General features: G+C 42.9%; 1 protein-coding gene across 1 annotated transcript in view; it reads right to left on the minus strand.

The window, feature by feature from the left end:
* The window catches only part of ZFAND1 (zinc finger AN1-type containing 1), a 185,574-nt gene that overhangs the window by 10,681 nt on the left and 148,240 nt on the right, over window positions 1-26,653 (minus strand). Inside the window, exons 6-7 of the mRNA XM_086967000.1 lie at window positions 13,984-14,105; window positions 7,677-7,832 (exon numbers count right to left, since the gene is read on the minus strand). Coding sequence (XP_086823126.1) covers window positions 7,677-7,832; window positions 13,984-14,105 — 278 coding nt within the window. The remainder of the gene's footprint in view (window positions 1-7,676; window positions 7,833-13,983; window positions 14,106-26,653) is intronic.

Here is a 26,653-nt window from a genome sequence, read left to right on the forward strand (position 1 = left end):
TTTGTTGTTCAGAATAGAATTATCACATGGCAAGAAGTGCTGGCCAGAGCAAGTACTCCCGGGCGACCAACGTTTTTTGAATATTTACAAATTGTCCACTTTTTAAGAAGAGATATAGGTGGACTTCTCGACTCGACGAGTGAGATGATAACACTTCTGTATGAAGCTAAAATCACCGGTAGAGGGGATTGGTACAAGAGGCTCCATTGTGATGGGCAATTAGCTATGATAGATCGCCATCTAGATAAAATAAGTAGCCTAACACAATGTAATTTAACACGCAAAGATTGAGAAACCGTAAGCTTGTTGGGTTATAAATCATTGCGTGCCGCTAATTTTAAGAGGATGGCTTTCCTGTCCCGCTGGCTAGCGTATTGGACTCCGGAGGCACTTGGGAGAAGGTTCCCGGAGGTGGTGAATAAGTGCTTCAGATGCCAAGCTGACGGCCAGGGTGGTTGGCATCATATATTTTTCACTTGTCCTCAGCTGAAACCTTTCTGGGAGGCCATTATCTTAGATATTGAGGTAGCTATAGAAAAAACACTTCTGCCCTCGGCCGAATTGGCCCTCTTTGGTATATGTAATAACAGAGGGGTGCTTAAAGATGCTGAGGAAATGTTTGTATTTATTTCTTGCGCTGTTGCCCGTTCCCTGATTCTCCGAAATTGGAAATTAAAGGAAGTTCCATCCCATTTGAAATGGCTTAACAAAATGAGTAGGTCATGGAATTTCGGAAAAGCTTATGCTAGTAGAGTGGGAGCAGGTAGGAGATTTGATAGGAACTGGAAGTATTTTGAGAATCTTGAGGAAATAAGGGAGAGTTAAGTTAGAACTTAAATTGAATACTGATAATAGGTCTAAATTATTTTTAAGCAGTCTTGAAGTGTTGGTAGGTTCTATCAAAAAGTCACAAGCACACTTTTTTTTCCTGTGGTATTTGCACTATGAGTAATTCTTAAGCACTAGCACTTTGTTTCTGGTTGGATTGTACTGTATTGCATTTGCAATTTATGTTCGAATTTTGCGGATGTTGCACATTGCTTGTATTTGAAAATGTATATATATAGTTTTATTAACATTGACTGCTCCCGGTTTTAAAGTATTCAAAAATCCTCCCTTTTATTCAGCTTTTAAAAGTAGAAGCTTTTAAATATTTTGTATTCATCTCCATTATTCTAATTGTCCATATATGTATTGTACCTTAACTATGCTCTGCTCAGTAAAAAAATAAAATAAAAAATTCGGATTCAGCATGGTGAGGAGCCAAGCCGACAAATGAAGAGTGTGAATCTGCGGATAAACCACTTGGCCCTGACCCTTAGAAAGGAGATCCTCCACCGGTGGAAACTAAATAGGATAGCGATGCAGCTTGGTGTACCAGTATTGACTCACCCATGCCGGTGCGATGAGAATGAGTCTGCTTGGTTCCCGTTTCATTTTTTGCAGTCCTTGGGATGAGAGGGAATGGAGGAAATGCGTAAGAGAACAACCCAGCCCATGAAAAGTGTTTCCCTGAGATCCTGGCTGAGAAACCCTACTGGCGAATAGAGTGCATTTTTTGTTGAGAGATGTAGCGAACAGACCTAAGGTTGGAAAATTTCATGACTAGAAGACACTTTGCAGTTGACTGTCATTGAGCTTCCGCTCTTGACACTGCTTGGTGTCCCTGCCAAGTCGGCCCACTCGTTCTGTACTTACAGTACATGTTCCACCTTCAATGAGCTTCCATCGGTTATCAGCCACTTACATATCTGTTGTGCTTGAACTGATATTATTTGAGACCTTGTGCCATCCTGTTTGAGGAGATAAAACATGGTGGTCGTGTTGTCCATCCTGACAAGTACTGAAGAGCCCTGGACACTTGGGAGGTAAACAACCATTACTTCGCATCTTTTACTTCGCACTTCTTTTATATAGCAACTTTTATTTAGCATTGTCTTTTACTTCGCATGCTTTTACTTAGCATGCATTTACTTTGCATATGCCTTTACTTAGCATATGCCGTTACTTCGCAGTAGAAGAGTGGACCATGGGCAGAGAGAGGTAAGTGGGGGAGTGTAGTTAGGATAGTGTAGTAGTGTATGTGTAGTGTAGGGTGTAGTGTTTTAGGGTTTAGGGTAGTGTTGTAGTGTATGTGTGGTGTAGGGGGTAGTGTTTTAGGATTTAGGGTAGTGCTGTAGTGTATGTGTAGTGTAGGGGGTAGTGTTTTAGGGTTTATGGTAGTGTTGTAGTGTATGTGTAGTGTTTTAGGGTTTAGGGTAGTGTTGTAGTGTATGTGTAGTATAGGGGATAGTGTTTTAGGGTTTAGGGTAGTGTTGTAGTGTATGTGTAGTGTAGGGGGTAGTGTTTTAGGGTTTAGGGTAGTGTTGTAGTGTATGTGTAGTGTAGGGCAGTGTTTTAGGGTTTAGGGTAGTGTTGTAGTGTATGTGAAGTGTAGGGGGTAGTGTTTTAGGGTTTAGGGTCGAGTTGTAGTGTATGTGTAGTATAGGGGATAGTGTTTTAGGGTTTAGGGTAGTGTTGTAGTGTATGTGTAGTGTAGGGGGTAGTGTTTTTAGGGATTAGGCTTGTGTTGTAGTGTATGTGTAGTGTAGGGTAGTGTTTTAGGGTTTAGGGTAGTGTTGTAGTGTATGTGTAGTGTAGGGGGTAGTGTTTTAGGGTTTAGGGTAGTGTTGTAGTGTATGTGTAGTGTAGGGCAGTGTTTTAGGGTTTAGGGTAGTGTTGTAGTGTATGTGTAGTGTAGAGGGTAGTGTTTTAGGGTTTAGGGTAGTGTTGTAGTGTATGTGTAGTGTAGGGTAGTGTTTTAAGGTAGTGTTGTAGTGTATGTGTAGTGTAGGGTAGTGTTTAAGGTTTAGGGTAGTGTTGTAGTGTATGTGTAGTGTAGGGTAGTGTTTAGGGTTTAGGGTAGTGTTGTAGTGTATGTGTAGTGTAGGGTAGCGTTTTAGGGTAGTTTTGTAGTGTATGTGTAGGGTAGTGTTTAGGGTTTAGGGTAGTGTTGTAGTGTAGGGTAGTGTTTTAGTGTTTTGGGAAGTGTAGGGGGCGAGGAGGGTAGTGTTGCTGTGTAGGGAAAAAATAAAAAAAAGAATCTTTATGCGAAGTAAAATCCTCCGAAGTAAAGTACTTCTAAGTAATGCCTATTTGATGCTTTTCAATGATTTTGCGAAGTAAAGGTATGAGTAATAAAAAACTGCTAAGTAAAGGCATTTGCGAAGTAAAAACTTCGTAGTAAAGGCATGCTAAGTAATAGCATGCTAAGTAACGTCATAAATTCCCTTGGGAGGAAGGCTTGAAGGGCAAGAAATACTGCCTTTAGTTTCAAAAGATTTATGTGGCACAATGGTTCTTGGCTGGAAAACTTGCAGTAAACCTGAAGATCCTGGAGGTGGGCTCCCCATCCTTCCATCGAGGCATCTGAAGTCATCACCATTTGTGGTGTAGTTTGTAGGATGGAGAAACCCTGAGAATTGTTGTTTGTGACCATCCAACAAGACATTGCCATGGTCTTTCATGAGGTTATGGAAATTATTTAACGAAATAAACCCCGATATTGAGCCCACTGTGCATCAAGCTGCTCCTGCAGTGGTTTCATGCGGAGACGGCAATTGGGGATCGATAGGATGCAGGATGACATCATCCCCAGAATGTATTTGTATGTCCTTACAGAAACTGACCTTCTTGTAGACAGAAGACGTGTTATCCTTTGCAGATGTTAAATCCTCTCTTTCGTGGGAAAAGCTTTTGATAGCTCTGTGTTGAGAATTGCACCTAGGAAAATCAGTGGAGATGAGAAATGATTTTTCCTCGCTGAGGCAGAGACCTAGCAACTGAAAGAGTTGCCGGCAGTCTTGCATGGATTTCTAGGCTGTCCAGAAAGATCCAGGTTTGATTAACCAATCGTCCAGACAGGTAAATACCTGTTGACCGGACCGTCGAAGAAAAGCTGCCACCGGAGCCATGCACTTTTTGAACACACACTGGGTGTTGACTTCAACCCGAAGGGTAACACTTTGAATTGATAATGGCACACCGCCATCTGGAACCTGAGTAATCTGCAATGCTTGGGATGTGAAAAAAAGCATTGCGAAGATTGAGGGAGGTGAGGTAATCTCCCTCCTCCATAAGGAGCAGGATTTCTTGGAGAGAGAGCATCCTGAATGGATGGTTTTTGATGAACTTGCTTAGTAGCATGAGGTATATTACCTGCTTCCATTTTCCTGTCTTCTTTTTGATTAGGAACAAGTGGGAGTAAAATTCCAGAATTGTGATGGTTACGTGGAACCTTCTCTATTGCATGCTTGGAAAGAAGCAATAGTATTTATTTTCTGAGAAATGGAAGATTACGATGAGATGTCTTCCATGGCGGGAAATTTGAAGGCTGCTGAACAAATTCCAGGATGCGACCGTGCTGGAAAACATTCAACAGCCATTTGTCTGACGAGATGGACTTCCATTGTCTTAAGAATTTTGTTATAGTAGGACTGAATCAAAGTGGCAAAGTAGTGACAGGGGCTTGCTGCTTCTCATTGTCTCATGTTGGAATCCTGAGACTTAGCGGCTGACGCCGTGATGGTGGACTACTGATGGCTGACTACTGCGCCCTGATGCCCTTGAATATGCTGACTTGATATTCGAGCTGTAGGTTTGGCTGGAATAAGATAGGTGAAAGGTCTGCTGTGAATAAGGTTGGAACCGCTGCTAAAATTGCAGCCTAGATAGGCACTGACCTCTGCCTCGAAAGGGCTGAAATCTCCACTGCTGTAAACTGCGGAGCGATTTAACCATGTATTTGTCTGATTTGATGGATTGAAGCCCATCACCAATGTGCTTCACAAAAAGACATTCCCCATCAAATGGCACGTCTAACACCTTAACCTGCACTTCCAGGCAGAAGGTAGTGGCTTTAAACAAACAATCAAAATGTAGGGAGGAGGAATTACTGTCCATTCAGTTCCCCATATCAATTCAATAATAATCAAGTGAAGGAATGGACACTTGTAGCGTTCAGAACCATTGGTTCAAATGGAAACCCTCATAAACGCCATGTTGTTACGGTATGCGGTGTATCTTGATTATCCGCCCCACACTGGCGTTACGGCATTGTCTTTGGATATCCAATTTTTTGTGCTCTATGCCGGCCTCACCCAGAGGCAACCTCTGGATCTGAATGCAGTGTCCAAGTTATGAGGGGCAACCCCTAGAGGTAAAGTGAATGAGGGTGAAAAAATGATTAAAAACCAAATCTTCTCATATAAGCAGCAATTTTAATAGAAAAAAGGTGGAGGATTTGGTATTAAAAATTAGCAGGTATCAACTATGGAACAAGTTACTAGGTCCAGTTGTACCTCCTTGGTGGTTCAGTCGACATGTTTCAGCTCCCTATGCCCGAAGGTCTATGGAGCATTCGTCAGGACAAACATACATGCATTTACTCACACGACTTGTGCGGTATAGGTCAATGGATTCCAACCTTTGTCGTGGCTTTAAGCCATCCCGGTTGGCGCAACACCGCCACTCCAGCCTTCTGTCTAAAGGTGGTGGAGGAGATGTCCATGGCAATGTCAATCAGCTCAGAAGAGGCCGTTTCTCCTTCAGAAAGAATGTCTCTTGCCTCTTGTCTTCTGGGAGATACTTCACCAGAGACGAGATGTCGGACAGCATCTGTCGGTCATATCTCCTGAGGATGTTCATGGCATTGGAAGCTCTCATGGAAGCGGCCGCCAATGCAGAAAATCTTTTGCCTATATTATCTAGGCGGCGCCCTTCCTTGTCCGGTGGAGATGTGCATGGAGAAAAGGCATTCTTGATCCTTCGTTGTGCCACCTGCATGATGACAGAATCGGTCCGAGGATGCCCAATGAGACACGTCGGGGAGTTTTCAGGGGCCTTATATTTTTTGTCAGGCTTCAGAATGACAAATGGAATGGAAGCTGGTGTTTTCATCAATTTAAGGCCCTCTTGCCACAAGAAATCCACAATAGAATAGCACGAATGGTGCACTGTGTGCCAGGTTTAAAGTCATACAGAAAGCACTCTGCTTGTTCGGCTGGTATAGGGAGGTCAAAGAGATTGGAGGCCCGCTCTAAGAGATCATGGAAATCACCAATATCTGCAGGTGGCAAATCAGCTACTGGCAGGGTAGGAGATGATGGCATTGGGGCAACATAATCATCCCATTCGTCCGGAGCATCCGTATATGTGTGGAGCTCATCCTCCTCCATTTGCTGGTCATTGCTGTCCTGTGAATCAACCTGGATGGAAAGAACTAGAGGTGCTACTTTTTCCTCTGGGCGTTTTGGAGTACTTTGAGAGTCAGGGCTGATAAATGGGACCTCCTGCTTAATCCTCCTTACTAGATCCCTTGCATTTAACCCTCAAATGGGAAGGACTGTAGGCGGGCCAAATAAGCCTTCATCTTCAGATTCTTGGCAATCCAAGAGGTGAGTTGGGGGCAATGGCGAGATTTTTTAAAAATCCTAGAAGGCTGGCTTCTTTTTTCCCCTCCATCGACGACATTGACGAGGACAAAGCTAAGGACAACGTGGATCAGCCTTATATGCGGCCGTAATGGTGACGTGACCGACAATGAAGGTCTTGCCGACGGGGACGGTTTGGTCATTGTTGCCGAAGGGGTAGCACCAGTCTCCTTGCTCGACGATACTGTTGCTGTTGACTTTGACTGTCAACGTGGTGAGCGTCGCCGACGAGACCGTCAACGATGTGAAAGCTGCTGTTGTCGCTGAAAATGGCAGAATACTTGATGATGGAGCTGTTGACGGTAAGTTCAATAGTGAAGAAGGCATTTTGAAAGGAGTATGAGGAGCAGACGGAGGTGCTGAGCCAGACCTCTGACGAGAAGTTGAAGGGGCAGCCTGGTCTTTTTTGGCTTTTTTCTTCTCAGAAACCTCTTTATCATGAGACTTCCATCTTTTAGAGTCCTTGTGAGCAGAAGAGGATTCTACTTATTTTGTCTTCCTGGAGGAGGAATGGGCCTTCTCCTCAGAGTCAAAGCCTAAGTCAGAGGTTGACTTTTTTCTCTCGAGCCATAGCAGGAGTCTGCCCTCTCTGTCCTTGAGGGTTTTGGCAGAAAACCTATGGCAGTACTTACAGTCCTTGGGTTTGTGGTGAGGATAAAGGCAATATAGACACTCCTTATGAGGGTCCTCAGAGAAAAGTCTGCTTTGTCCACAGATCTTGCAGGGTCTAAACAGCCCTTTTTTAGACTCTGGCATTCTGTGTGAAATACAGAAAAACACATACTCCAACAATACTTCAGGTGTTGATAGGTAAAGAAATGATAGCTGGAAGCTGTAGTTCAAAAAGGTCATAAGAAACACGTTTACTGAGCAGAGCTCAGGGAGACTCCCTAACACGACATGCTGTAAAAAATCGGAGGTATGGTGGCTCGGCAGGGGATGGACACTTCAGGGTCTCTGTTTTGCTGAAGTTTGGATGTTTTAAAACGATGTAAATAGGTTAATAAATACTATTGTTTTTCAATGAAGATTGAAGCTAATGCTTTAGCACTGCTATTTCTACTGTAATCATGGGACTCTCACCATGACGACGGGGAAGATTCAAACATGCGAATCTATAAAAGATACAATACTGGAGAACATTTAGTTACTAATGTGAGAATTATTTCTAAATAAAGCATTTTTAAAATGAAAAAAGGGGCATACCTTGGAACACGTCCTGTTGTTATCATTTTTAAGTTTAGTTGAGGCTGCAGCAAAGTCCACCAACTTGCCGAGACTCCACTTGCTGCTGAAGAACATAGGTTTACTTTTCTCTTTCAGGACCCGAGGTAAGAAGACTTGGAAGTAAACCCGCTCAGACTGCAAAGAAAAATTAATAGCTTTGTCAGATTTTCACCATATGAATATATTTAAAGAGGCTTTTAAGTGACAACGTATGTGTACATAACATTTATAGCTCATGCTTTGTAATGCTCGTTTTTGTTTTTCCACATCCGAAGATTTGACAATCAAAGTTGGGCTTATAAGGTGACTTAACCTGTGATGTACGCACACCAACAACAATACTTTATGATAAAGCAATTTAGCAAAATTTGGTATAAAAGGCAGTTGTATGTGATTTCATAGAAAAACGATTTCATGGCATACCATTACTGAGAAACCCTTTCATCTATACTGGTTTTGCATGCTTATTTTTTTTAAGTGTAAAATGGTTGCAGGTCATACTTTCAGAAAAATGTTTGTTGGAGAGGTTTATTTCGGTGCTTTACTTCAGGAGATATTATTTCATATTTATATGTTTGACATTGTCAAATACTTACTTTGGATGCTTTTCATTTGCTGACCTGTCTCCACTGGTAAAAGCATCCATTGCTGAACCTTCACTACCTCCAAACACCATCAATTCCTGCCTTCTAAAACACATCACCACACCTAAACTACACTCATCCCTGAAGACCATAAAGCCCTTTCTACCTGTAAATTCTACCATCCCTGAACCATAAAATCTATCACTACCCGAACTCCATCCATTCCAGAACCCCAAACACCCCTTTCTATGCCTAAACCCCACCCATCACATACGCTTTAAAACATCTAAGCATACCCGAACTCCACCCATCCCTGAACCCTAAAAAACCCTTACCGCCCTTAAACACCAGCCGCCCATGACCCATAAGCACGCCACATTACCCTACACTACTCACCCCTGGAGCCTAAAAAATCCAAACTCCACACAACCCTTAACACTTATAACTCCTCCCCACCCTACACTCCACCCCATCCTAAAACTTAAAAACTCTTCAGCATCCCAGCCGCTACCCAAAATTGAACATTAAAAAACCCTCACAATCCTAAACTCCGCCCATCACAGTCCTAAACTCCGCCCATCAATGAAATCTAAAACCCCTCAACACCCTTACACTCCACCCATCCCTGAAACCTAAAAACACCTCACACACCTAAACACCACTTACCTGTGAACCCTTACAACCTCTCACCACCCCAACACTCAACCACCTCTATACCCTAAAAACAATTTCTATGCCCGAATGTCAATTATTCCTGACCCCTAAAAACCCCTCATCACCATAAACATTACCGAATCCCTGAACCCAAACATCCCACAGTAATTCTATTATTTTTCCTTTAAAATGTTACCTTTAATACTAGAATTAGGCCAGTTCAGCAGTGTTTTAGAGTGGGAGCACAGACACTTTGCTACTGGTTAACAAGTATATTGTGCACAGGATTCTAAAGCCAAGCAAAAGGACAGGATCCAGCAAAAGGCAAAAGATTTGGGGTGACCATGCAGAACCAGTGCATTTCCCATAAACAGAATATGAACAACTAGGGGGGCCATTAGGATGGCGGACGGACTCTGTCCGTCCGCCTACCTGTTGTGGCAAGGGACCATCCGCCATAATGGCGGAGGTCCCGTGCGCCGAATTAGGATGCATCCGCCACAGTGGCGGGTGCATCCCGCATTTTTAACATTGCGGCGCAGGACCGCCCGCCGCAATGCTAAAAATGCATGTTGTGCGTTTCAAAGCACAACATGACAGGCACCACGCGGTGCCTGCCATGTTGTACTTTGAAACGCAGTGGGGTACCATAGGTATCCCCCATGTGCATCCCCCCCCTTCACCATGGAGGCCCGCAACGGGCCCCCAAAGCAAAGACCGTATGCCTTTCCGTGGCGGCCGCCACGGTGGTAAGGCAACCGCGGCGGAAAAGCGGCAGACGGTCTTCCCGTCCGCCGCGGACCCCCCAGCCATCCTAATGTGGCAGGGAGTCATTTCAGGGAGGATGGCGGACATATTGCCCCCGCCGGGCCGGCGGGGGCAATCCGTCGCCATCCTAATCGGCCGCCATGTTTTTTCACAGTTTCACTTGTTAATGCAGGCTTCACAGAATCGTCCAAAACACGAAATAGCCCTGGTGAGTGAGAAAAGCCTGTTGTAACAGACAACCGCAAAGTATTAGTAATGAGTAAACAGGGGAGCATTTAATGGTATGAACAAACATTCTATTTACATCTCAAGAGTGACAGTAATTGCACTAAGGTTTGCTGTTGTTTAAACTAGGTGCATGTTGGCACTCTTCGTACAAATATTAGTACAATACATTTGCTCTGAAAAGAATAAGTGTAGGAGTTATTTCTTTAATGTTGTGTCACGCATTTTATATGCGATTTGAATTTGGACATGTCATTGTTATCTTTAAATGTGGCAGCCCGGACTCGAAGGGCTGCCACTTGGGCCCCATTTCATGTTTGACACTTTCAGCAATATCTGAATTTCCAGTCTGGGACTTTAGTTTTATTTTTCTGTAAGTATGAGCTCTGAATATCCTGTTGTGTAAAAATCAAGAGACTGGCTGAACACATCACAAGTTACTTGGATTCAGTTGGCAGCTAATGACAGCTTAGCATAGTCCATTAGAACTGGTGCACCAGATTTTATAGAAGCGATTAGTCGATGGTAGTGGTAGTAAATCTTTCATTGTTAATTAAAATCATGACAAACATATCTCTGAAATGTATAAATTATATGCAACATATGAAACAGCAGGTCTATCTATTAACATGTTATTAATAATTGTTAAGAGGTTTTCCGTGTGAAAGATCTGTGGCATGAGAACTGTCTAACAAGAGCAACCCCACTAGAAGGCCACTGGCAAACGTTAGCCGAAATGTAATTCTCAAATGTAACAGCACAATTTATCTTCATGGAGATAGAATAGAAATAGTGTGTCAAAGTGTAGCAAATCTTGTGGTTTGATTGCCTGTTTTCCTACACGTACATTGTCGCCTGTTGTATGTGATTCCAATCCAAGACTACTCAAACTGTTTTATTAGACAATTGTAGGTTGTTTGTTAATGTAGTAGATTTCATAAGCTTTCAGATTAATTCGGGCCACCTCTTCAGATGGTGGCAACTACGAAACTGAATTGGGTGTCAAAGAGTTGTCACGGGTGTCCACACTTGCAGTTAAGATCACTATAAACTCCAAGAATTGGCTCAAAAGGCTACTTTCACCTTATGATGCAGTTACAAGGTAGTCTAGCAGGTCATTACTCTAAAGGAAAAATGGTTTTGCAATTACAGCTTTGAGTAGAACTGTTTTTTCCACTAGATGTTTGGATGTTTTAGCCTGTCATGAAGACATTGCATTATGCACTAGCTGTCCCTCAGCTATCAAAAAGATCACCACCAAGGGAAGAAGTAATGGTGCCACAGGTCTGAACAGCTTGCGTTCAGGAATTTTTAAAGCAAATCCACAATTCCGGATGGACATCATGAGCAGTGTTTTTTACAGTGTTTTGTTAACCAGTCTGGTTCCTACATCATGGCAGGGTGCATACATCAATCCCTTCCATATAAATGGAAGTAGGGAAGTTCCAATGAGCTATTATTTGAGTCTCTCAAGCAAATATAATTCAATGGTTCCAGACTGGGTTCTGTAAAAACACCGGGACCACAGATAACTCTTAGCACTGACTCTCCTAATGCACTCAACATCAGCCACCAAGCATGCATTACATGCCTGCCTTATAGACTATAAAAAGGCTTTTTATAGCTCTGATATGTCAAGGCTGTGGCAGAAACTAAGCCGCTGGGGCCTCCCGACAAAAACACTCTACACTCTCATCAGGGCCGGACTGGGAACCAAAACCGGCCCTGGAAAAGTGCTCGGCCACCCCACCTCCTGGGGGTTGGGGGTGCTGCTGCGCTCTTTGACAGGGCCGGTTTGCGCTCGATTTTGTTACAGGGCCGATTTTGCAGCTATGCTGCAAAAACGGCCCTGTAACAAAATCAGCCCCCACCAGTGCGGCGCACCGGGGGATTGCCTGGTGCCCACTTCGGCCAGTCCGGGCCGGACTCTCATCCCTTTTTGTACGAACAACTGGGTGCAGGTTAAACTTAGCGAGGAAGGCACCGTGTCCAACAAAGTTCCCTGTAATAAAGGTTTTGTTTTAGCCCCCATTCTCTTCAACATATTTACAGCAGACAGAGAATCCACTCTTGAAAATTCAAAATCGTGCTCCCCGAAACCTAATAACATACTTTTATCTGTCATGTAGTATGCCAATGATATAGTTATATTAGACTTTTTGGCCAATGGACTGCGATCCTCTCAACCATTTCGCTGTTTAGTTCAGAAACAACTGATTAGAAATAAATCTTGGAAAAAACTAAATAGTCACTTTTACAAGGCTACAAAAGCATCACTCCTGGTCGTAGAAATTTGGAGACCACATCATCGATAAAACATCCGCATATATATATATATATATATATATATATATATATAAATACCTTGGCATTGAGATTAAGCCTCGGGTAACTCTAGCCTTCATAAGGAAGCCATGCAAAAATAAGCCGTGGGGATAGCCTCCGGTCAATGTAAAGTTACCACAACCCTCACAGGCCCCTGACTGCCTTTATTGCAAATTATTAAGGCTACATTTTTTGCTTTTGCTTGTATATTGCCTGGAAGACTTCCCTGACAAATTTGGGCAGTCGCTAAATCGGCAGTCATCAAAGTTATTTCATCAAATATTTCAGCTGTCTAATTCCTCTAGAGAACCTCAAACTCCAATTTGGAATCACAGACCAAATATTGGGACAGAGGGCCAACCTACTGAAATTGTGGTTCAAAGTTAAAGAAGCAGATGGTGGTACTCTCAAATTCCATTTTGTATGGTATTCCATTTAGGTGAAGAGTTATTCAAACTTTTTTCATCACTCTGGCAAGAGGCAATTTCGACAACTCTGACCGACCTACAAATGACTCCGCTTTGGGCTGTGAACATCTCATAAGTCTCTTTCAAAAGCCTTTTACCGAAGACCATTAATAAACCAGTCAGTAAAAACAATATCCTTTCACTGAAATCCAATTCTCCCAACAGTTTTATAGTAGCGACCTATGATGAGGTAAATCCACAAACTTATCTGTGACTCTCTTTGTCAAAGTCCTATAAATAAAGGGTTTAAAGGCTGAGAAAGGGCCTGTTCGATGTGGGAGAAATAGCCCAAAGATGGAAATTCACACGGGCAGGAGATCCCAGTTGCGTCTGCCCTTACCAGAAAGACTCACTGACCCACGTATTGTTGTCCTGCCCCGGATTTGAATGAGAAAGGTAATTTTTGCTTACGCCATTATTTCGGGAACTGAACACTCGCTTATGTCCGGATGCAACTGAGCATTGTTTTAAGGACAGGGATTGCCGGCAGACAATGCGTCTTGTGAAGTTTATGGGCACGGTGGCCGCAAGATGTGCCTTATTAGCAAACTGTGTGATCCCTGAAATGCAGGACACCCGGGACGTCTAATAAAATTTACTTGGCCCTGCACCCTTGGTTAACATTTTAGAACTTTACGCTTTACGTTTTAAACATTCAATATATACTTGGCTTACATGAATTGCCTGTACAGGAAGAATGAACTCAACGTGTTTTAAAAATGTGAATGGTTTTAATTTACTGTCAAATAAAGATGTTTATTATTATTTTATTATCACTAACTGTCCTTGTGTGTTCAATTGTTTTTGCTTTGGGTCATGTTAACGTTGTTCGCAAAGTAAAGATATATGCTTTCTTTAAGATGCAATAAAAATATGGTCTCTTAGCCAAAAGTATCGAGTCAGAAGTAATTTGCTGTGAATGCCTTTTTAGCTCACCAATTAAAACAGACGTTTAATCTCTCTTCTTTGAGGGTAGAGCTTAATTCTGTGAATGCAGTTTTTTTCAGAAACATAGTCCCATTCACAGCGTTCATACTGCTGTTGTCCAGGATATTTGTGTTCATTACGAGATTTCCTTTACAAGTCAGTTGAGAGTAATGCACATAAAGTTACCCAACAATTACCAATCTCCCCTCCCCAAAAAGACAGGACTATTATTAACTTTGTCAATGCTTGTTTAAAGCACACACTTGTTGAACAGTCAGTTTGGGAAGATATTATATTCTAAGTACATTTATGAAAAATACAAGGATATCTGCCAACCTGTGGCACAGAGGTATTCCCAGTAGCATGCATTTTGAGCTTCATCAGTGCGACCTTTGCTGCGGTTTCATTGCTTTTGGCTCCTTTACGGCCTTTCTTTGCCACTGCTCCCTTTTTCGAATCTAGGAGCAAAAAAAAAAAAAAATCAGATCATCAACTTACTTTTCTCTGATCATGCAATCGACCTGAAAACAAACTAACACTAAGCAGCGCATGCAAGCTTATAGAGAGGTTGAGAACAATAAACAAAGGTTATGCATGTGTCACAAATGTATTTCCCCATTTAAAAGGGTATAATAATCCTCTCCATAGGCAAGGCCTCGGTACTGTTTTGTACATTCATATTAGTGTTCTACATGCAGAAACCTAATGTCTGAAAAATGGGTAGCATCGCAAGCCGTTGTTTAGTCTGTGGAGGCTTTCCTCACCGAAGAACCTCTGTTCCAGACAAGTAAACTTAGTTCTCCAGTGAAGGATTGCCCCAAAGTTCTGAGCTTAGAAAAGACAACCAAGCAGTCAAACATCCATTGCTTTGAGGCTTTTATCAAGACCTATTTATCAGTGGATCCGCTCAAGCGTCAAAGTTGAAGCAATGGAGGTTGCAGTGTGAATGGACCAACTGGTATCCTTGCAGATTTCTATTGGAGGTATACTCCATCGAGGAGTTGCTGGGACTTTAAAATTCCTGGAGGAGGTAAAGTGGTCATTTAATACATAACCTTAAACACAGAAGTAGTCACTTTGAGATTTCTTGCCAGGACATAATATCCCTTTCACCACTTGGACCACAAGAAACTATGGGCCAGATGTATCAAAGGGTTTTACCATTCTGTGTCTATGGGAAAATGTGTTCATACATATGGCGCTAGAGGCCATATGTATCAAGCCTTTTGCGATTCTTTTTCAGCCTTAGCGATTCGTAAACGGCCTTTTTACCGATTTTGGAATGTATGAAAAAATAGCAAAATAAGGAATCGCAAAACATTGCGATTCCTTATTTTGCTTAAGCATTTAAGAAAATTGCAATTTTGCGATTCCTTAAATGCTATGTATAAAGTTTTTGAAATTGCGATTTCAGGTTTAGAAATCGCAAATTACCACCAACTTGTAGTTGGTGGTAATTTGCGATTTCTTGTAAATATGCACAATTGTGCATTTGTGAGGGTGGCATATGACGCACATACATGCCCATTGGGCATGTATGTGTGCCATATGCACACACATGTAATTTACAGGGGTGCAGCAGGGTGTCCTTGAGACACCCCTGCACCCTTGAAATAATTCTCAAATTGCGATTCGCAAATTGCGAACTATTTCACAGTCATTGCTATGGGCCTCCTGGCCCATAGAAATGAATGGGAAATTATTCCTTACTTGCGAATTCGCACATTGCGAATTCGCAAATAAGGAATAATTGGGAATCGCTAAAAAAATACCGATTTTGTACATACATACCATTTCGAGATTTCTAAATAGCGATTCCTTCAAATTCGCTATTTAGAAATCGCAAATGGTGATGATGATACATATTTAATTTGTAGGTGGGGACGATTGAAAATCCTTGGATTTCTTGACGAAGTGCAACACCCAGAGGAGAATCTACTGCTGGAATTTCGTCCACACAAGGGCAGCAATAGTGAGGAAATATAGTTGATAATTTATTCTTCAGTAAACCAGAGTTCTATTGAAAGCAGCTCAATCCTTGACTGAAGTGGGAACATAACAAAAGGAGGGACAACTGTGGTGACCATATATAAATCTTCAAAGGAGTTACGCTATATGAATTCCCTCAGTGAATTTTCAGAGTAGTTGCATCAGTTATGGAGGCAACATAGAACCAAACTGGCTGCATGCTTCCCTTGGTTAAGATCTTATGAATGTGATGCTAAGCTTCGGCTATTTGCAAGTCTCTAATGTGTCTAATATTATCACTGGAAGAAAAAAGTAACACATTCTTATGCCCAGTCAAACAACTACATATAACATGAGAAGTATGGGTACTACAACAAACTAATGAATTTAGATTAGTAAATTCCTCAATATCAAAGGTTACTAAGTTTGTCATCACAATAGAAGTTACAATTTGGGCCACCTTGATCTGTCTAATATTATCTCATTTTAAAATATTTTTAGAATAAAAATACTCTTTTACCCTTTGCAATGACTCGTCGTTGTGGGTATGACAAACTAAATATAGTTTCATTGGAGTAATAATCACTAAAATGTTTAATAAACGAGAACGATTCATGGGCTGTACATGCTCAACATCTGGGAATATGTTTTCAAGTATCAGAGTGGTGAAATGAGACAAAATTTATGAGCTAGCCTCAGAATGCTCAGCTTCGACATGTGGATGGTGATTAGAGCAAGAGGAGGCTGCATTATCTACATTGATGCCTGCATCACATGACAATAAATTTACACTTAATGCACACACTTAACCACATGGCTGCTGGGCGTTTCCCCCCCCCTGTGCTGGAAAATGCCATTTTAGTGGCACTATGACGAGCTGAGCTCGTCATCAGCACACGACACCCGTGGGTGATGACGAGCTCAGCTCGTCATCAGCATCGAAAGGGTTAAGAGCCAGCCAAATCAGGATTGAAAGAGTCTGCTAGTGGGTAAGTTCTGCAGTTGTAGCTACTGTGGTGGTGGACAGTGTTTGGAGGACTTCATGGTCAACAGACATTGATGGGAATCTCACTTTATGATTGGCCTGTTTATTTTTATTCAGCTTTATGGCACTCAACGTCCCCAAATGATGTTGTATTTTTAATAATAACCTCAGGCATGTCCCTTTTTTTCTTTATTCTTCTTAACTGAAATGGCAGAAGAGGCAGGTTTTTGAGAATGCATAGTATAACATCAAGGGACATGGTGCAAACATCATCTTTAACCACTAAATCCTGTACTGGATAATTTACGGTGTTCTCTGATGAGTTTCTGAAGAGCTCTGAGCATGGTGAAGGTGCGCAGGACCCTTCATTTGAAGAGAGTAACTGTTTGATCAATGAGTTTATCTCAGATTGATCTTCATTTTGTCTGGATTTTGACCCGAGTGACACTTTGCGGTAATTCAAAGCAGTAAGTATAGATGTTAACATTTCAAGACAATGATCTTCAATTGTAAACTGCTTTGCTAGCAATTTACCCATCGAGGTTAGAATGTTTTGTTTCATGATCATCATGTAATGTAATGTAAGGTGCACTTATATAGCGCAACTGTCACCCCAAGGGTATCCTGGCGCTTAGATTACCGGGCAGCGAGTGTCAAGCTGAGAAGGTCACGGTCTCCTCTCTAGGGAACAATCTGGTTTTCAATTCATTCCTAAAGCATGACAAGGTGTTCAGTTGTCTAAGCTCCAGGGAAGTGCATTCCAAAGTGTAGATGCTGTGTAGCTGAAAGATCTGGCTCCCATTCGAACTTTCTTGACATAGGGAACACAGACCAGATTCGCGGAGGATGAATGCAAAGATCTAACCGGAGAGTACCATACAAATTTCCTTTGTAGTACTTTAGGTCCAATTCTATGTACTGCCCTGTAAACAATACAGATTTCTTTAAATTGTACTCTTTGTACAACAGGCAACCAATGTAGGTCCCTAAGGGCCAGAGAGGCCAAGGCTCCGCGTGGCCGGTTTAGTGCCAGCTTAGCCACCAGAGTCTGTACTCTTTGTAGTTTCTTGGTCAAAGAGACTGGGGCACCTAAAAGAAGTGCATTACAATAGTCTATTCTGCTTAAAACAATGCTCCGAACCACTTGAGGTCGAGTAGCAGTGGGCAAAAACAGGAGTATCTTTCGCAAAGCTCGAAGCAGAGATAGGTGCTCACCGTTTTATTCACCTGGGATTCCAATTGCAAATTGCTGTCCATCAGTACTCCTAAATTGCGCACTGGGTTAGCGGGCACTAGGGAATTATTAGCCGAGCCAGGCCAGAAGTCTGCTGGGAGAGGACGCTTGAATTCTACCTGCCGTGCAGCATAAGACTTCAGTTTTTTCCTCATTAAATTGTAGAGAGTTCTCTTTCAGCCAGACTGCCGTTTGATGTAAACAGATGTGGAACTTTTCCAGAGACACTGCATTGTTGCCTTCAACAAACTGAGTTTCATCTGCATAATTGAGAACATTAATGCCAAATGATTTTATTAGAACAATAAGGGGACGAAGATAGAGATTAAACAGAATTGGGCTGACAGCCGAGCCCTGAGGAACCCCCTGTGTAACATCTCTGTGCTGGGAGAAAAATGGCGACAGAGTCACTGCCTGCTGCCTATTAGAGAGATAGGAGTGTAACCAGTCGCGCGCCCTCCCCACAACACCCATTTCTCCAATCTCCTAATCAGAGTCCGATAGTTAACCATGTCGAACGCGGCCGACATGTCGAGCAGCACTAAAAAGGCTGTCTGACCACTGTCGGCCCGCATTCTCAGGTCATCCAAGACTGCCACCAGGGCAGTCTCGGTCCCATGAGCAGGGCGGAAACCAAATTGAACTTCGTCCAGCAACTCAGTTGGAGGTCAGTCCCCCAACACGTACTCTTGCGGTCAGTTCTGTGTAAAGCACAGCTATCCACTGGAAGAACAAAGGCGGGAAACCCATGCGACGCAACACATAATACATATACTTCCATTCCACCGAGTCAAACGCCTTGGCAGCGTCTAACAATACTGCCGCCGCTGACAAGGTCGGTTCAAGAACATGGAACATGGAGAAAACAGTTCGGAAATTGTACGAGGTGGATCTCTCGGGTATAAAACCCGATTGATCGGGCAGTACCAGACACTGTATCGGGGGCTGCATTCTGATCCCCAGAATCTTAGCCAGTATTTTGGCGTCAATATTGATCAATGACAGCGGACGGTAAGAGTCACATTTGTCTGGGGGCTTGTCTTTTTTAAGTAAAGTAATTATCAATGCCTGTCTCAGGGACGGCGGTAATTTTCCTGAGTCATGCGCTTCCACATACATCTCCAAAGGATGCGGCACAAGAAGATCTGCATATTTTTAATAAAACTCTACCAAAAGGCCGTCAGGCCCAGGTGCCTTACCGTTAGATAATGCCGAAATCGCTGTCTTAACATCCTGCTCGTCTATTGGCACACACAAGTACTGTACTCCTTATGCGCGTCCGAAAGCCAGGCACGCACCACGTCCTCCAGATATGCCTCAAGTTCTGCCTCCGAAGCAGCCCCTGCGATGTATATAGATCGGTGTAAAAGCCATGAAACTGTTCCGTAATGGCGACTGGGTGATGATGTACCCCTCCATGCTCGTCCACTATTCTATCTATGTGCGTCTGCTCAAGGCGCTCCTTAATTTTAAACGGCAGTGTACGGCTCAGTCGTCCCCCCTCCCCATATCGCCGGGCCGCGTGTCTGCGCGACAGATATTTTATCTCTGTGTCAGCTAGCTCATCATAGTCCTTAATCAATTCCTGTATACGAGCTAGTTTACCCGCCTCTGGTGCCTCAGCGTACCCGCGTTCCAGTTCCCGCAGCGACAATTTCCAAAAACTTGTGTGGAAGTGGGTCCATAGGGGAACCCGAGAAAACACCAGTAGCAATTGCGGAGAAATCCTCTTGTGAAGGCATCTGAAAATGGTCCAGAACTGTCATATGTTTCTTGTCAGTTATACCATAATTTAATAAGGTATCATCACCTATATGTTGGTGCCCATCCCCATCCACCGGGGATTTGAGCCCTGTTAAAATTTTACACATTTTTTCCTCGAAAAAAGTTGATAAATTATCACAAAGTTATTGTGAAGCCGGGATATTAGACTTAGCACAGTCGGGTTGGACAGGCCTCTTACTAGGCTAAATAAGAGTTTGTGATTTGATTGAAGAATAGTTTCCTCAAGATATTTAGCCTTAGCTTTGCCTATTAACTTTTTATAAGTATAAAGCAGATTTTTTAGTTCTGCCTTGTCTATCTCTAAGTAGTTCTTCCTCCACTTCCTTTCCGCTTGTTTACAGCTAGTCTTCATCATTCTCAGCTCTTCATTATACCATGGAGCAGAAGGCTTTATGCAACTTTTAACTTTCCTCAGCGTTGCTAGTCGATCTAGCGAATTAGAGATCTGATTACATTAACTAGCCTGGGGAGGTCCGCTAGTTTAAGTATTTTAGACCACTCTTTACTAGGCCGTCTTGTTGATGGCGGATGGCTGCTTACAAAGAGAAGAGGACCAAGAAATGGTCTGTCCAACATTGAGGGAGTATTTTTTGTACAACTGTGTCATTTTAATCTGCGAAAACCATATCAATCACATGGCCCTTCTGGTGAGTTGGGTGTAATACCCGCTGTTGGAGATTAACATTCTTACAGGCCTGGCAAAGCTCTTTAAACGCAGTATCTAAACGGGAGGTGTTTTGGGCACCATGGTTGGCGTTGTGCGCGTCCGGGTGCGGATGGGCACAGGCGGGCTTGCCATTGGCGCGCTGTCGGTGCGCCCGCTGCGTGCTTGCACCACCTCCATTAAATAGGGAGAGTGCAACGACTAGAATGCTACCCAAGATGGCCGTGCTCTGGTGACTCACTCTTACAAACGAGTACACCAGCACATCAAGGGAGCGTGAGCAGCAGTGACAACAAAGCAGTACATAGTGCAATAATTTAAAGTATCAACTAAAGAATGATTTTAAAAGCACACAATGCCCCTCAAGAAAATTAGCAGCTTTAGTGCCCAATTCACATTATAGCTATCACACTTAAGAACAATTACAATTAGACACGCTGACGGGGTAATCTTGGACTAACCACGCGCTTGCACCACCTCCATTAAATAGGGAGAGTGCAACAACTAGAACGCTACCCAAAATGGCTCTGCTCCGGTGACTCGCTCTTACAGACGAGTACACCAGCACATCAAGGGAGCGTGAGCAGCAGTGACAACAAAGCGGTACGTAGTGCAATAATTAAAAGTATCAACTAAAGAATGATTTTAAAAGCACACAATGCCCCCCAAGAAAATTAACAGCTTTAGTGACCAATTCACGTTATAGCTATCACACTTAAGAACAATTACGATTAGACGCGCTGCGGGGTAATCTTAGTCTAACCTTTCGCTTGCACCACCTCCATTAAATAGGGAGAGTGCAACAACTAGAACGCTACCCAAGATGGCCATACTCCGGTGACTCGCTCTTACAGACGAGTACACCAGCACATCAAGGGAGCGTGAGCAGCAGTGACAGCAAAGCGGTACATAGTGCAATAATTAAAAGTATCAACTAAAGAATGATTTTAAAAGCACACAATGCCCCCAAGAAACAAGAAGATCAACAATCACAAGTTAAGGCATAGGGGAAGTAAATTGAAGGGATACATCTTCATTCATCTTTGACAACACAAAATTCATTACAGGTAAGATGTAACTAGAGTTATGGTCAAACGATAACCTTTCTGGCTGTTCACCTACTGGAATATTTTTTGATTAGTAATAAATATCAAGTTCATTGGTAGCAAACTTCAGACTCCGTATCGTCCTAATCTTTAGGTTTCTCCTTTTGGAAGTGATTTATAGTATGAATGAAGTACTAGTATAGTATAGTATAGTATGGTATGGTACAGTATTGTATAGTCTTTCATTATATGGTATGGCATTGTTGGAAAGTGGATTATTTTTAGGAGTAAATGTATATCTGCCGCTGGCAATAAGGCCACTAACACAGTATAGGGCTCAGAATAGGTTGTAGAAAATTATTCCCATGATCAACCCTTGGTAGCTTGGCTGCGAGCAGGCATGCTTAACTTCAAAGACAGGTATGTAAAGCATTTAAAACACCAATTCAGTAAATAATTAAGACAAAATGCACAATAAAAATACAACACCAAAATTATAAAAATAGGACAAAAATCCAATGTAGGGACCCGGAGATATGAATTTTTAAATATGTAGCATTATATAGCACCTAGAAACCTATTGCGCCTTATCGAAACATCGGTCGCGATAGACTGGCTCATAGTTCCAGGCCGGCCGCGATGGAGCCCAGCGCAGCTACCCCTCGTGGTAGGTCTCAGTCAAAGTTTTTACATTCTGACTTAGAAACTTTTCTGGAGCTTTTCCTCCCGGGGTCTCTCGAAGCTCTCAGCCAGTCTGGATTTGGTGAGGGTTCGCCGGATTGCCATGCGACGAGCTCCCGGTCAAACTTCAGGAAGTCTAACCTCTGGATCGTTCCAGCAGGACGATCCAAGGATCCAGGCCAGCTCGTGGTTGACTGCAGGCGGCTTGGCCCTTTTGCAATTCCTCCCGGTCACCTTTTCTTCGTTCAGAATTAGATACTTTTACAGAACTTCTTCTTGCGGTGTCTCTCGATGCTCGTCATCAGGCCGGATGTTGTATATATGCATTGTTGAATTATGTGTCAATTTGTGTAAATGTGGCATACATGTCAACTTGTGTATACCTGTAAGTTGCAGTGACATACACTGTCTCAAGCGATGTCACAGACTATTTGAATAGTATTGTCACAGCATAGCATGTAAATAACCATTGTATATGTGAATATTTGTATATATACATATATATATATATATATATATATATATATATATATATACACACACACACACACACACACACACACACACACACACACACACACACACACACACACACACACCCACACACACACACACACACACAAAGAAACGATGATAAAAATCCACTTGGCAAACACATGACCAAAGAGTTTTGTATTGAAGATGTTATTTTTTAGAAACAAGCACAGGCGCCACTTATCTCTTAAAAATGAATACAAGTCAAACAGTTCATTAAGTGAACCTGAATAGGAAAACGTGTAGATTCCTTTTCCTAAACAAAACTTGAATCTATGGTCTGGGAGGCATACTGTTGTTGCTAATCAATCCGCTAGTGAGCAGTGGAAAGGACACTAATAAAGGCATTGATCATTACTTTGCCCATGCTCCATCAAAGACAAACACCTGAAGAGAGAAAGTGAAAACGGTGCACGCTGACCAATGAGACCTTAAAAGAGAAGTGACTTATCAAGCATGAGCCAAAATGGGATCCTGCATGCAGCAGTGGGCAATCATTATGTTTGCATGAGAAGTCCATGGACTTCCGCAACCAGACACATACACATCCTGTCATGTAGCACAAGGCAAATCTTTAACAGTAGAACAAGCCCAATAAGGAATTGTCCTAACCAACAAACAGGTGAAAACAGCCCTATTTCTCAAATGTGTAACAAATTATCTGTCTAGCACAGAAACTCCACATTACAGGGAGATGCCATTCCGATATTCATTAGCCATAAGGTCTATTGATATAGTTGCCATATCAACAACACAAACGTGACCCATTTCAGCCTGTGCCTTGAGACCCGGAGTTTCACTTGATATTTCTTATAGTACATTACAGTTTCCTTAACGATAAGAGAAAGCAAATTATCTGTGAATAACGGGCTCACATATAGGCACAATTCAATCTTTGGGGAATAATTTTCAGGAAGGGCTTGGTACAGCAGGCCACTTCAGATAAGTGGCAGATTAAAACCCAGGTTAAGTGTGAAAAAACAGCTGGCTTCAACCAAGTCAGAAATGTGAAAGATCAGCTACAAAAGGAAATTGCTACTACCAGTATGCATCTGTTCTTGGCATGTACAGCTGCAGAGTCTCACACTGAGCATTAGATCGCCACCTGGTGTTGGTCTTGGATGATTGCATGTTGTTGCCGTCTTGGAAGAATTCTTTGTAGTCACGAGATAGGTGACTCCTCCCTTGGACGATAACGCGCATGGGCATCGACTCCATTCTTAGATTGTTTTTCGCCATGATGGGAAATGGTGGAGTTAGTAGAAAGAAAAAAGGATGTCCATGCGTGTATATCTAAGTAAGATAGAACTGGAACAGATACAGGTCTCGGAGAGGAAGGTGGGTGTGTGAGACTCTGCAGCTCTACATGCCAAGAACAGATGCATACTGGTAAGTAGCATTTTCCGTTCGAGGCATATGAGCTGCAGATCTCACACTGAGCATTGACTATACAGCAGTATCTACCCTATCTAACCACCTGTATCTGTTGCAGTAGTTTGAAAAAGAGTTTTGAGGACAGCTTGGCCTACAGCAGCTTGCTGCTTGGCTTGCAAATCAACACAATAGTGTTTAGTGAAGGTATGTGTTGTAGAACATGTTGCTGCCTTGCATATGTCTTCTAGGGGAATGTTCCCCAAGAAAGCCGTAGAGGTTCCTAGTTTGCGTGTGGAGTGCGCTTTAGGAGGAATTGTTAATGTACGTTTTGCTTTTTGACAGCATATTTGTATGCATTTTACAATCCACCTTGCAATCCCAGCTTTAGAGATGGGGTTGCCTTTATGTGGTGGTGAGAAAGCTACAAACAATTGTTTTGTTTTTCGAAAGTATTTGGTCCTGTCAATGTAATAGAGAAGGGCTCTTTTTACATCTAGGGTGTGTAGAGCTCTTTCTGCTACAGAGTCTGGGCTTTGAAAAAACACTGGCAAGTCTACTGATCGGTTTAGATGAAATGGAGTAATGACTTTAGGAAGGAATTTAGGGTTTGTTCTTAGGACCACTTTGTTATGGCGTAATTGTAAAAATGGTTCTTATATAGTAAATCCTTGAATCTCACTCACTCTCCTAAGAGAGGTAATACCAATAAGGAAAGCTGTTTTCCATGTGAGGAAGGGGGGTCCCATGAGCCTGGTAAGAACAATGTTTAGGTTCCACACTGGAGAGGGTGGTAACCTAGGAGGAATTAATCTTTTTAATCCTTCCATAAATGCTTTAATTGCAGGTACTCTAAATAATGACATATGTCTATTTTGGAGGTATGCAGCAATGGCTGCTAGATGTAGACGTATAGATGAATATTCTAGAGTACATCTTTGTAAGTGTAGATGGTAGCAGATGATATTCTGTATTGAAGCATCCTGGGGATCAATTTGATTATTGGTGCAGTAAATGGCACATCTTTTCCATTTTGCCGCATAGCAAGCTCTAGTAGTAGGTCTTCTGGCTTCCTTAATGATATTCATACAGTCTGGTGTTAGGTTAAGGTAACCAAACTCTAAGACTTCAGGAGCCAGATCGCCAGATTCAGTTGACTGTTTGGATCTGGATGTCTGATGTCTCCATGGCTCTGTGTTAGCATGGATGGTGTCAGACACAGTCTTTGATGTGGAATTAGAGAGAGTTGTAGCAGCGTTGTGAACAACGGTTGGGGTGCCCATGTGGGAGCTACTAAGATCATTTTGAGAGGCTTGTTGTCTTAGCTTGAGCACTACTAGTGGTATTAGTGGGAGTGGCGGAAAAGCGTACCCAAATCTGCCTGACCAGTTTATCCATATCGCATTGCTCTTGGACAGAGGGTGTGGAAACCTGGCGGCAAAGGTTGGGCATTTAGCATTTTCGTGTGTGGCGAACAGATTTATGTCTGGGTCACCCCACTTGTGAAAGAATGGTAGAAGAACTTGCGGGTGTAGTTCCCATTCGTGAATCTGTTGTGTTTGTCAACTTAACAGTTTTGCAATCTGATTGTGAACCCCTGGAAGGCGTTCTGCTAGTAGATATATGTTTTGTGGAATGGCCCATCTCCAAATGTTCTGTGCAAGCTGGGACAGTTGCAGAGAACGGGTGTCTCCTTGTTTTTAAATGTAGTACATGGCTGTCATGCTGTCCGTCCGGATTAGGACAGCTTGGTTCTGTACATGTACTTGGAAGGACTTGAGTGCTAGGAATATTGCTAGCAGCTCTAGGTGATTGATGTGGAGCACTTTTTGTTGAGTGGTCAATCTTCCCTGAGTTGTATGGTGTAGAAGATGGGCTCCTCATCCTGTCAGGAATGCGTCTGTTGTAAGTACTTTCTGTTGAACAGGGTCGAGGAACTGCTGCCCTCTGGACAAGTTTTTGGTGTTCCACCACTGCAGAGAGGGATGTGTGCGGCTGTCTACCAACACCAGGTCTGTAAGTGTGACTAAGGCTGCTAACGTGGGTGACAGAGGCTGCAACTGGTCTTCACACGCGCTGCTGCTAATTTTAAAACACGTTTTCATTTATTTTTAAAATTGCTCTGTATTTGCTCTGTATTTGGAACATCCTTTTAACTGTGCAGTACTTACGCTGACAGCCGCTCTTGGCCCCGTTCCGCCCCGGCTTGGTGCCGTTTGTTGCGGAGGGTCAGTTCCTAGAGCGCCACTTCCTCTTGCTGGCTACAGCACTTCCGCCCTGCACGCAACCTTTGCAGGTCAGCGGTCTAGTGCTGCCGAGCCGGTATCAGTATTTAGTTCCTGTTCTGGCCTCCGCCCATCGACTAACGCGGCGACTAAGGCTGCTAACGTGGGTGAGAGAGGCTGCAACTGGTCTTCACACGCGCTGCTGCTGATTTAAAACACGTTTTCATTTATTTTTAAAATTGCTCTGTATTTGCTCTGTATTTGGAACATCCTTTTAACTGTGCAGTACTTACGCTGACAGCCGCTCTTGGCCCCGTTCCGCCCCGGCTTGGTGCCGTTTGTTGCGGAGGGTCAGTTCCTACAGCGCCACTTCCTCTTGCTGGCTACAGCACTTCCGCCCTGCACGCAACCTTTGCAGGTCAGCGGTCTAGTGCTGCCGAGCCGGTATCAGTATTTAGTTCCTGTTCTGGCCTCTGCCCATCGACTAACGCGGCGACTAAGGCTGCTAACGTG

This window comes from Lissotriton vulgaris, chromosome 4_1 (assembly GCF_964263255.1).
Source record: "Lissotriton vulgaris chromosome 4_1, aLisVul1.2, whole genome shotgun sequence".
Classification (NCBI taxonomy): domain Eukaryota; kingdom Metazoa; phylum Chordata; class Amphibia; order Caudata; family Salamandridae; genus Lissotriton; species Lissotriton vulgaris.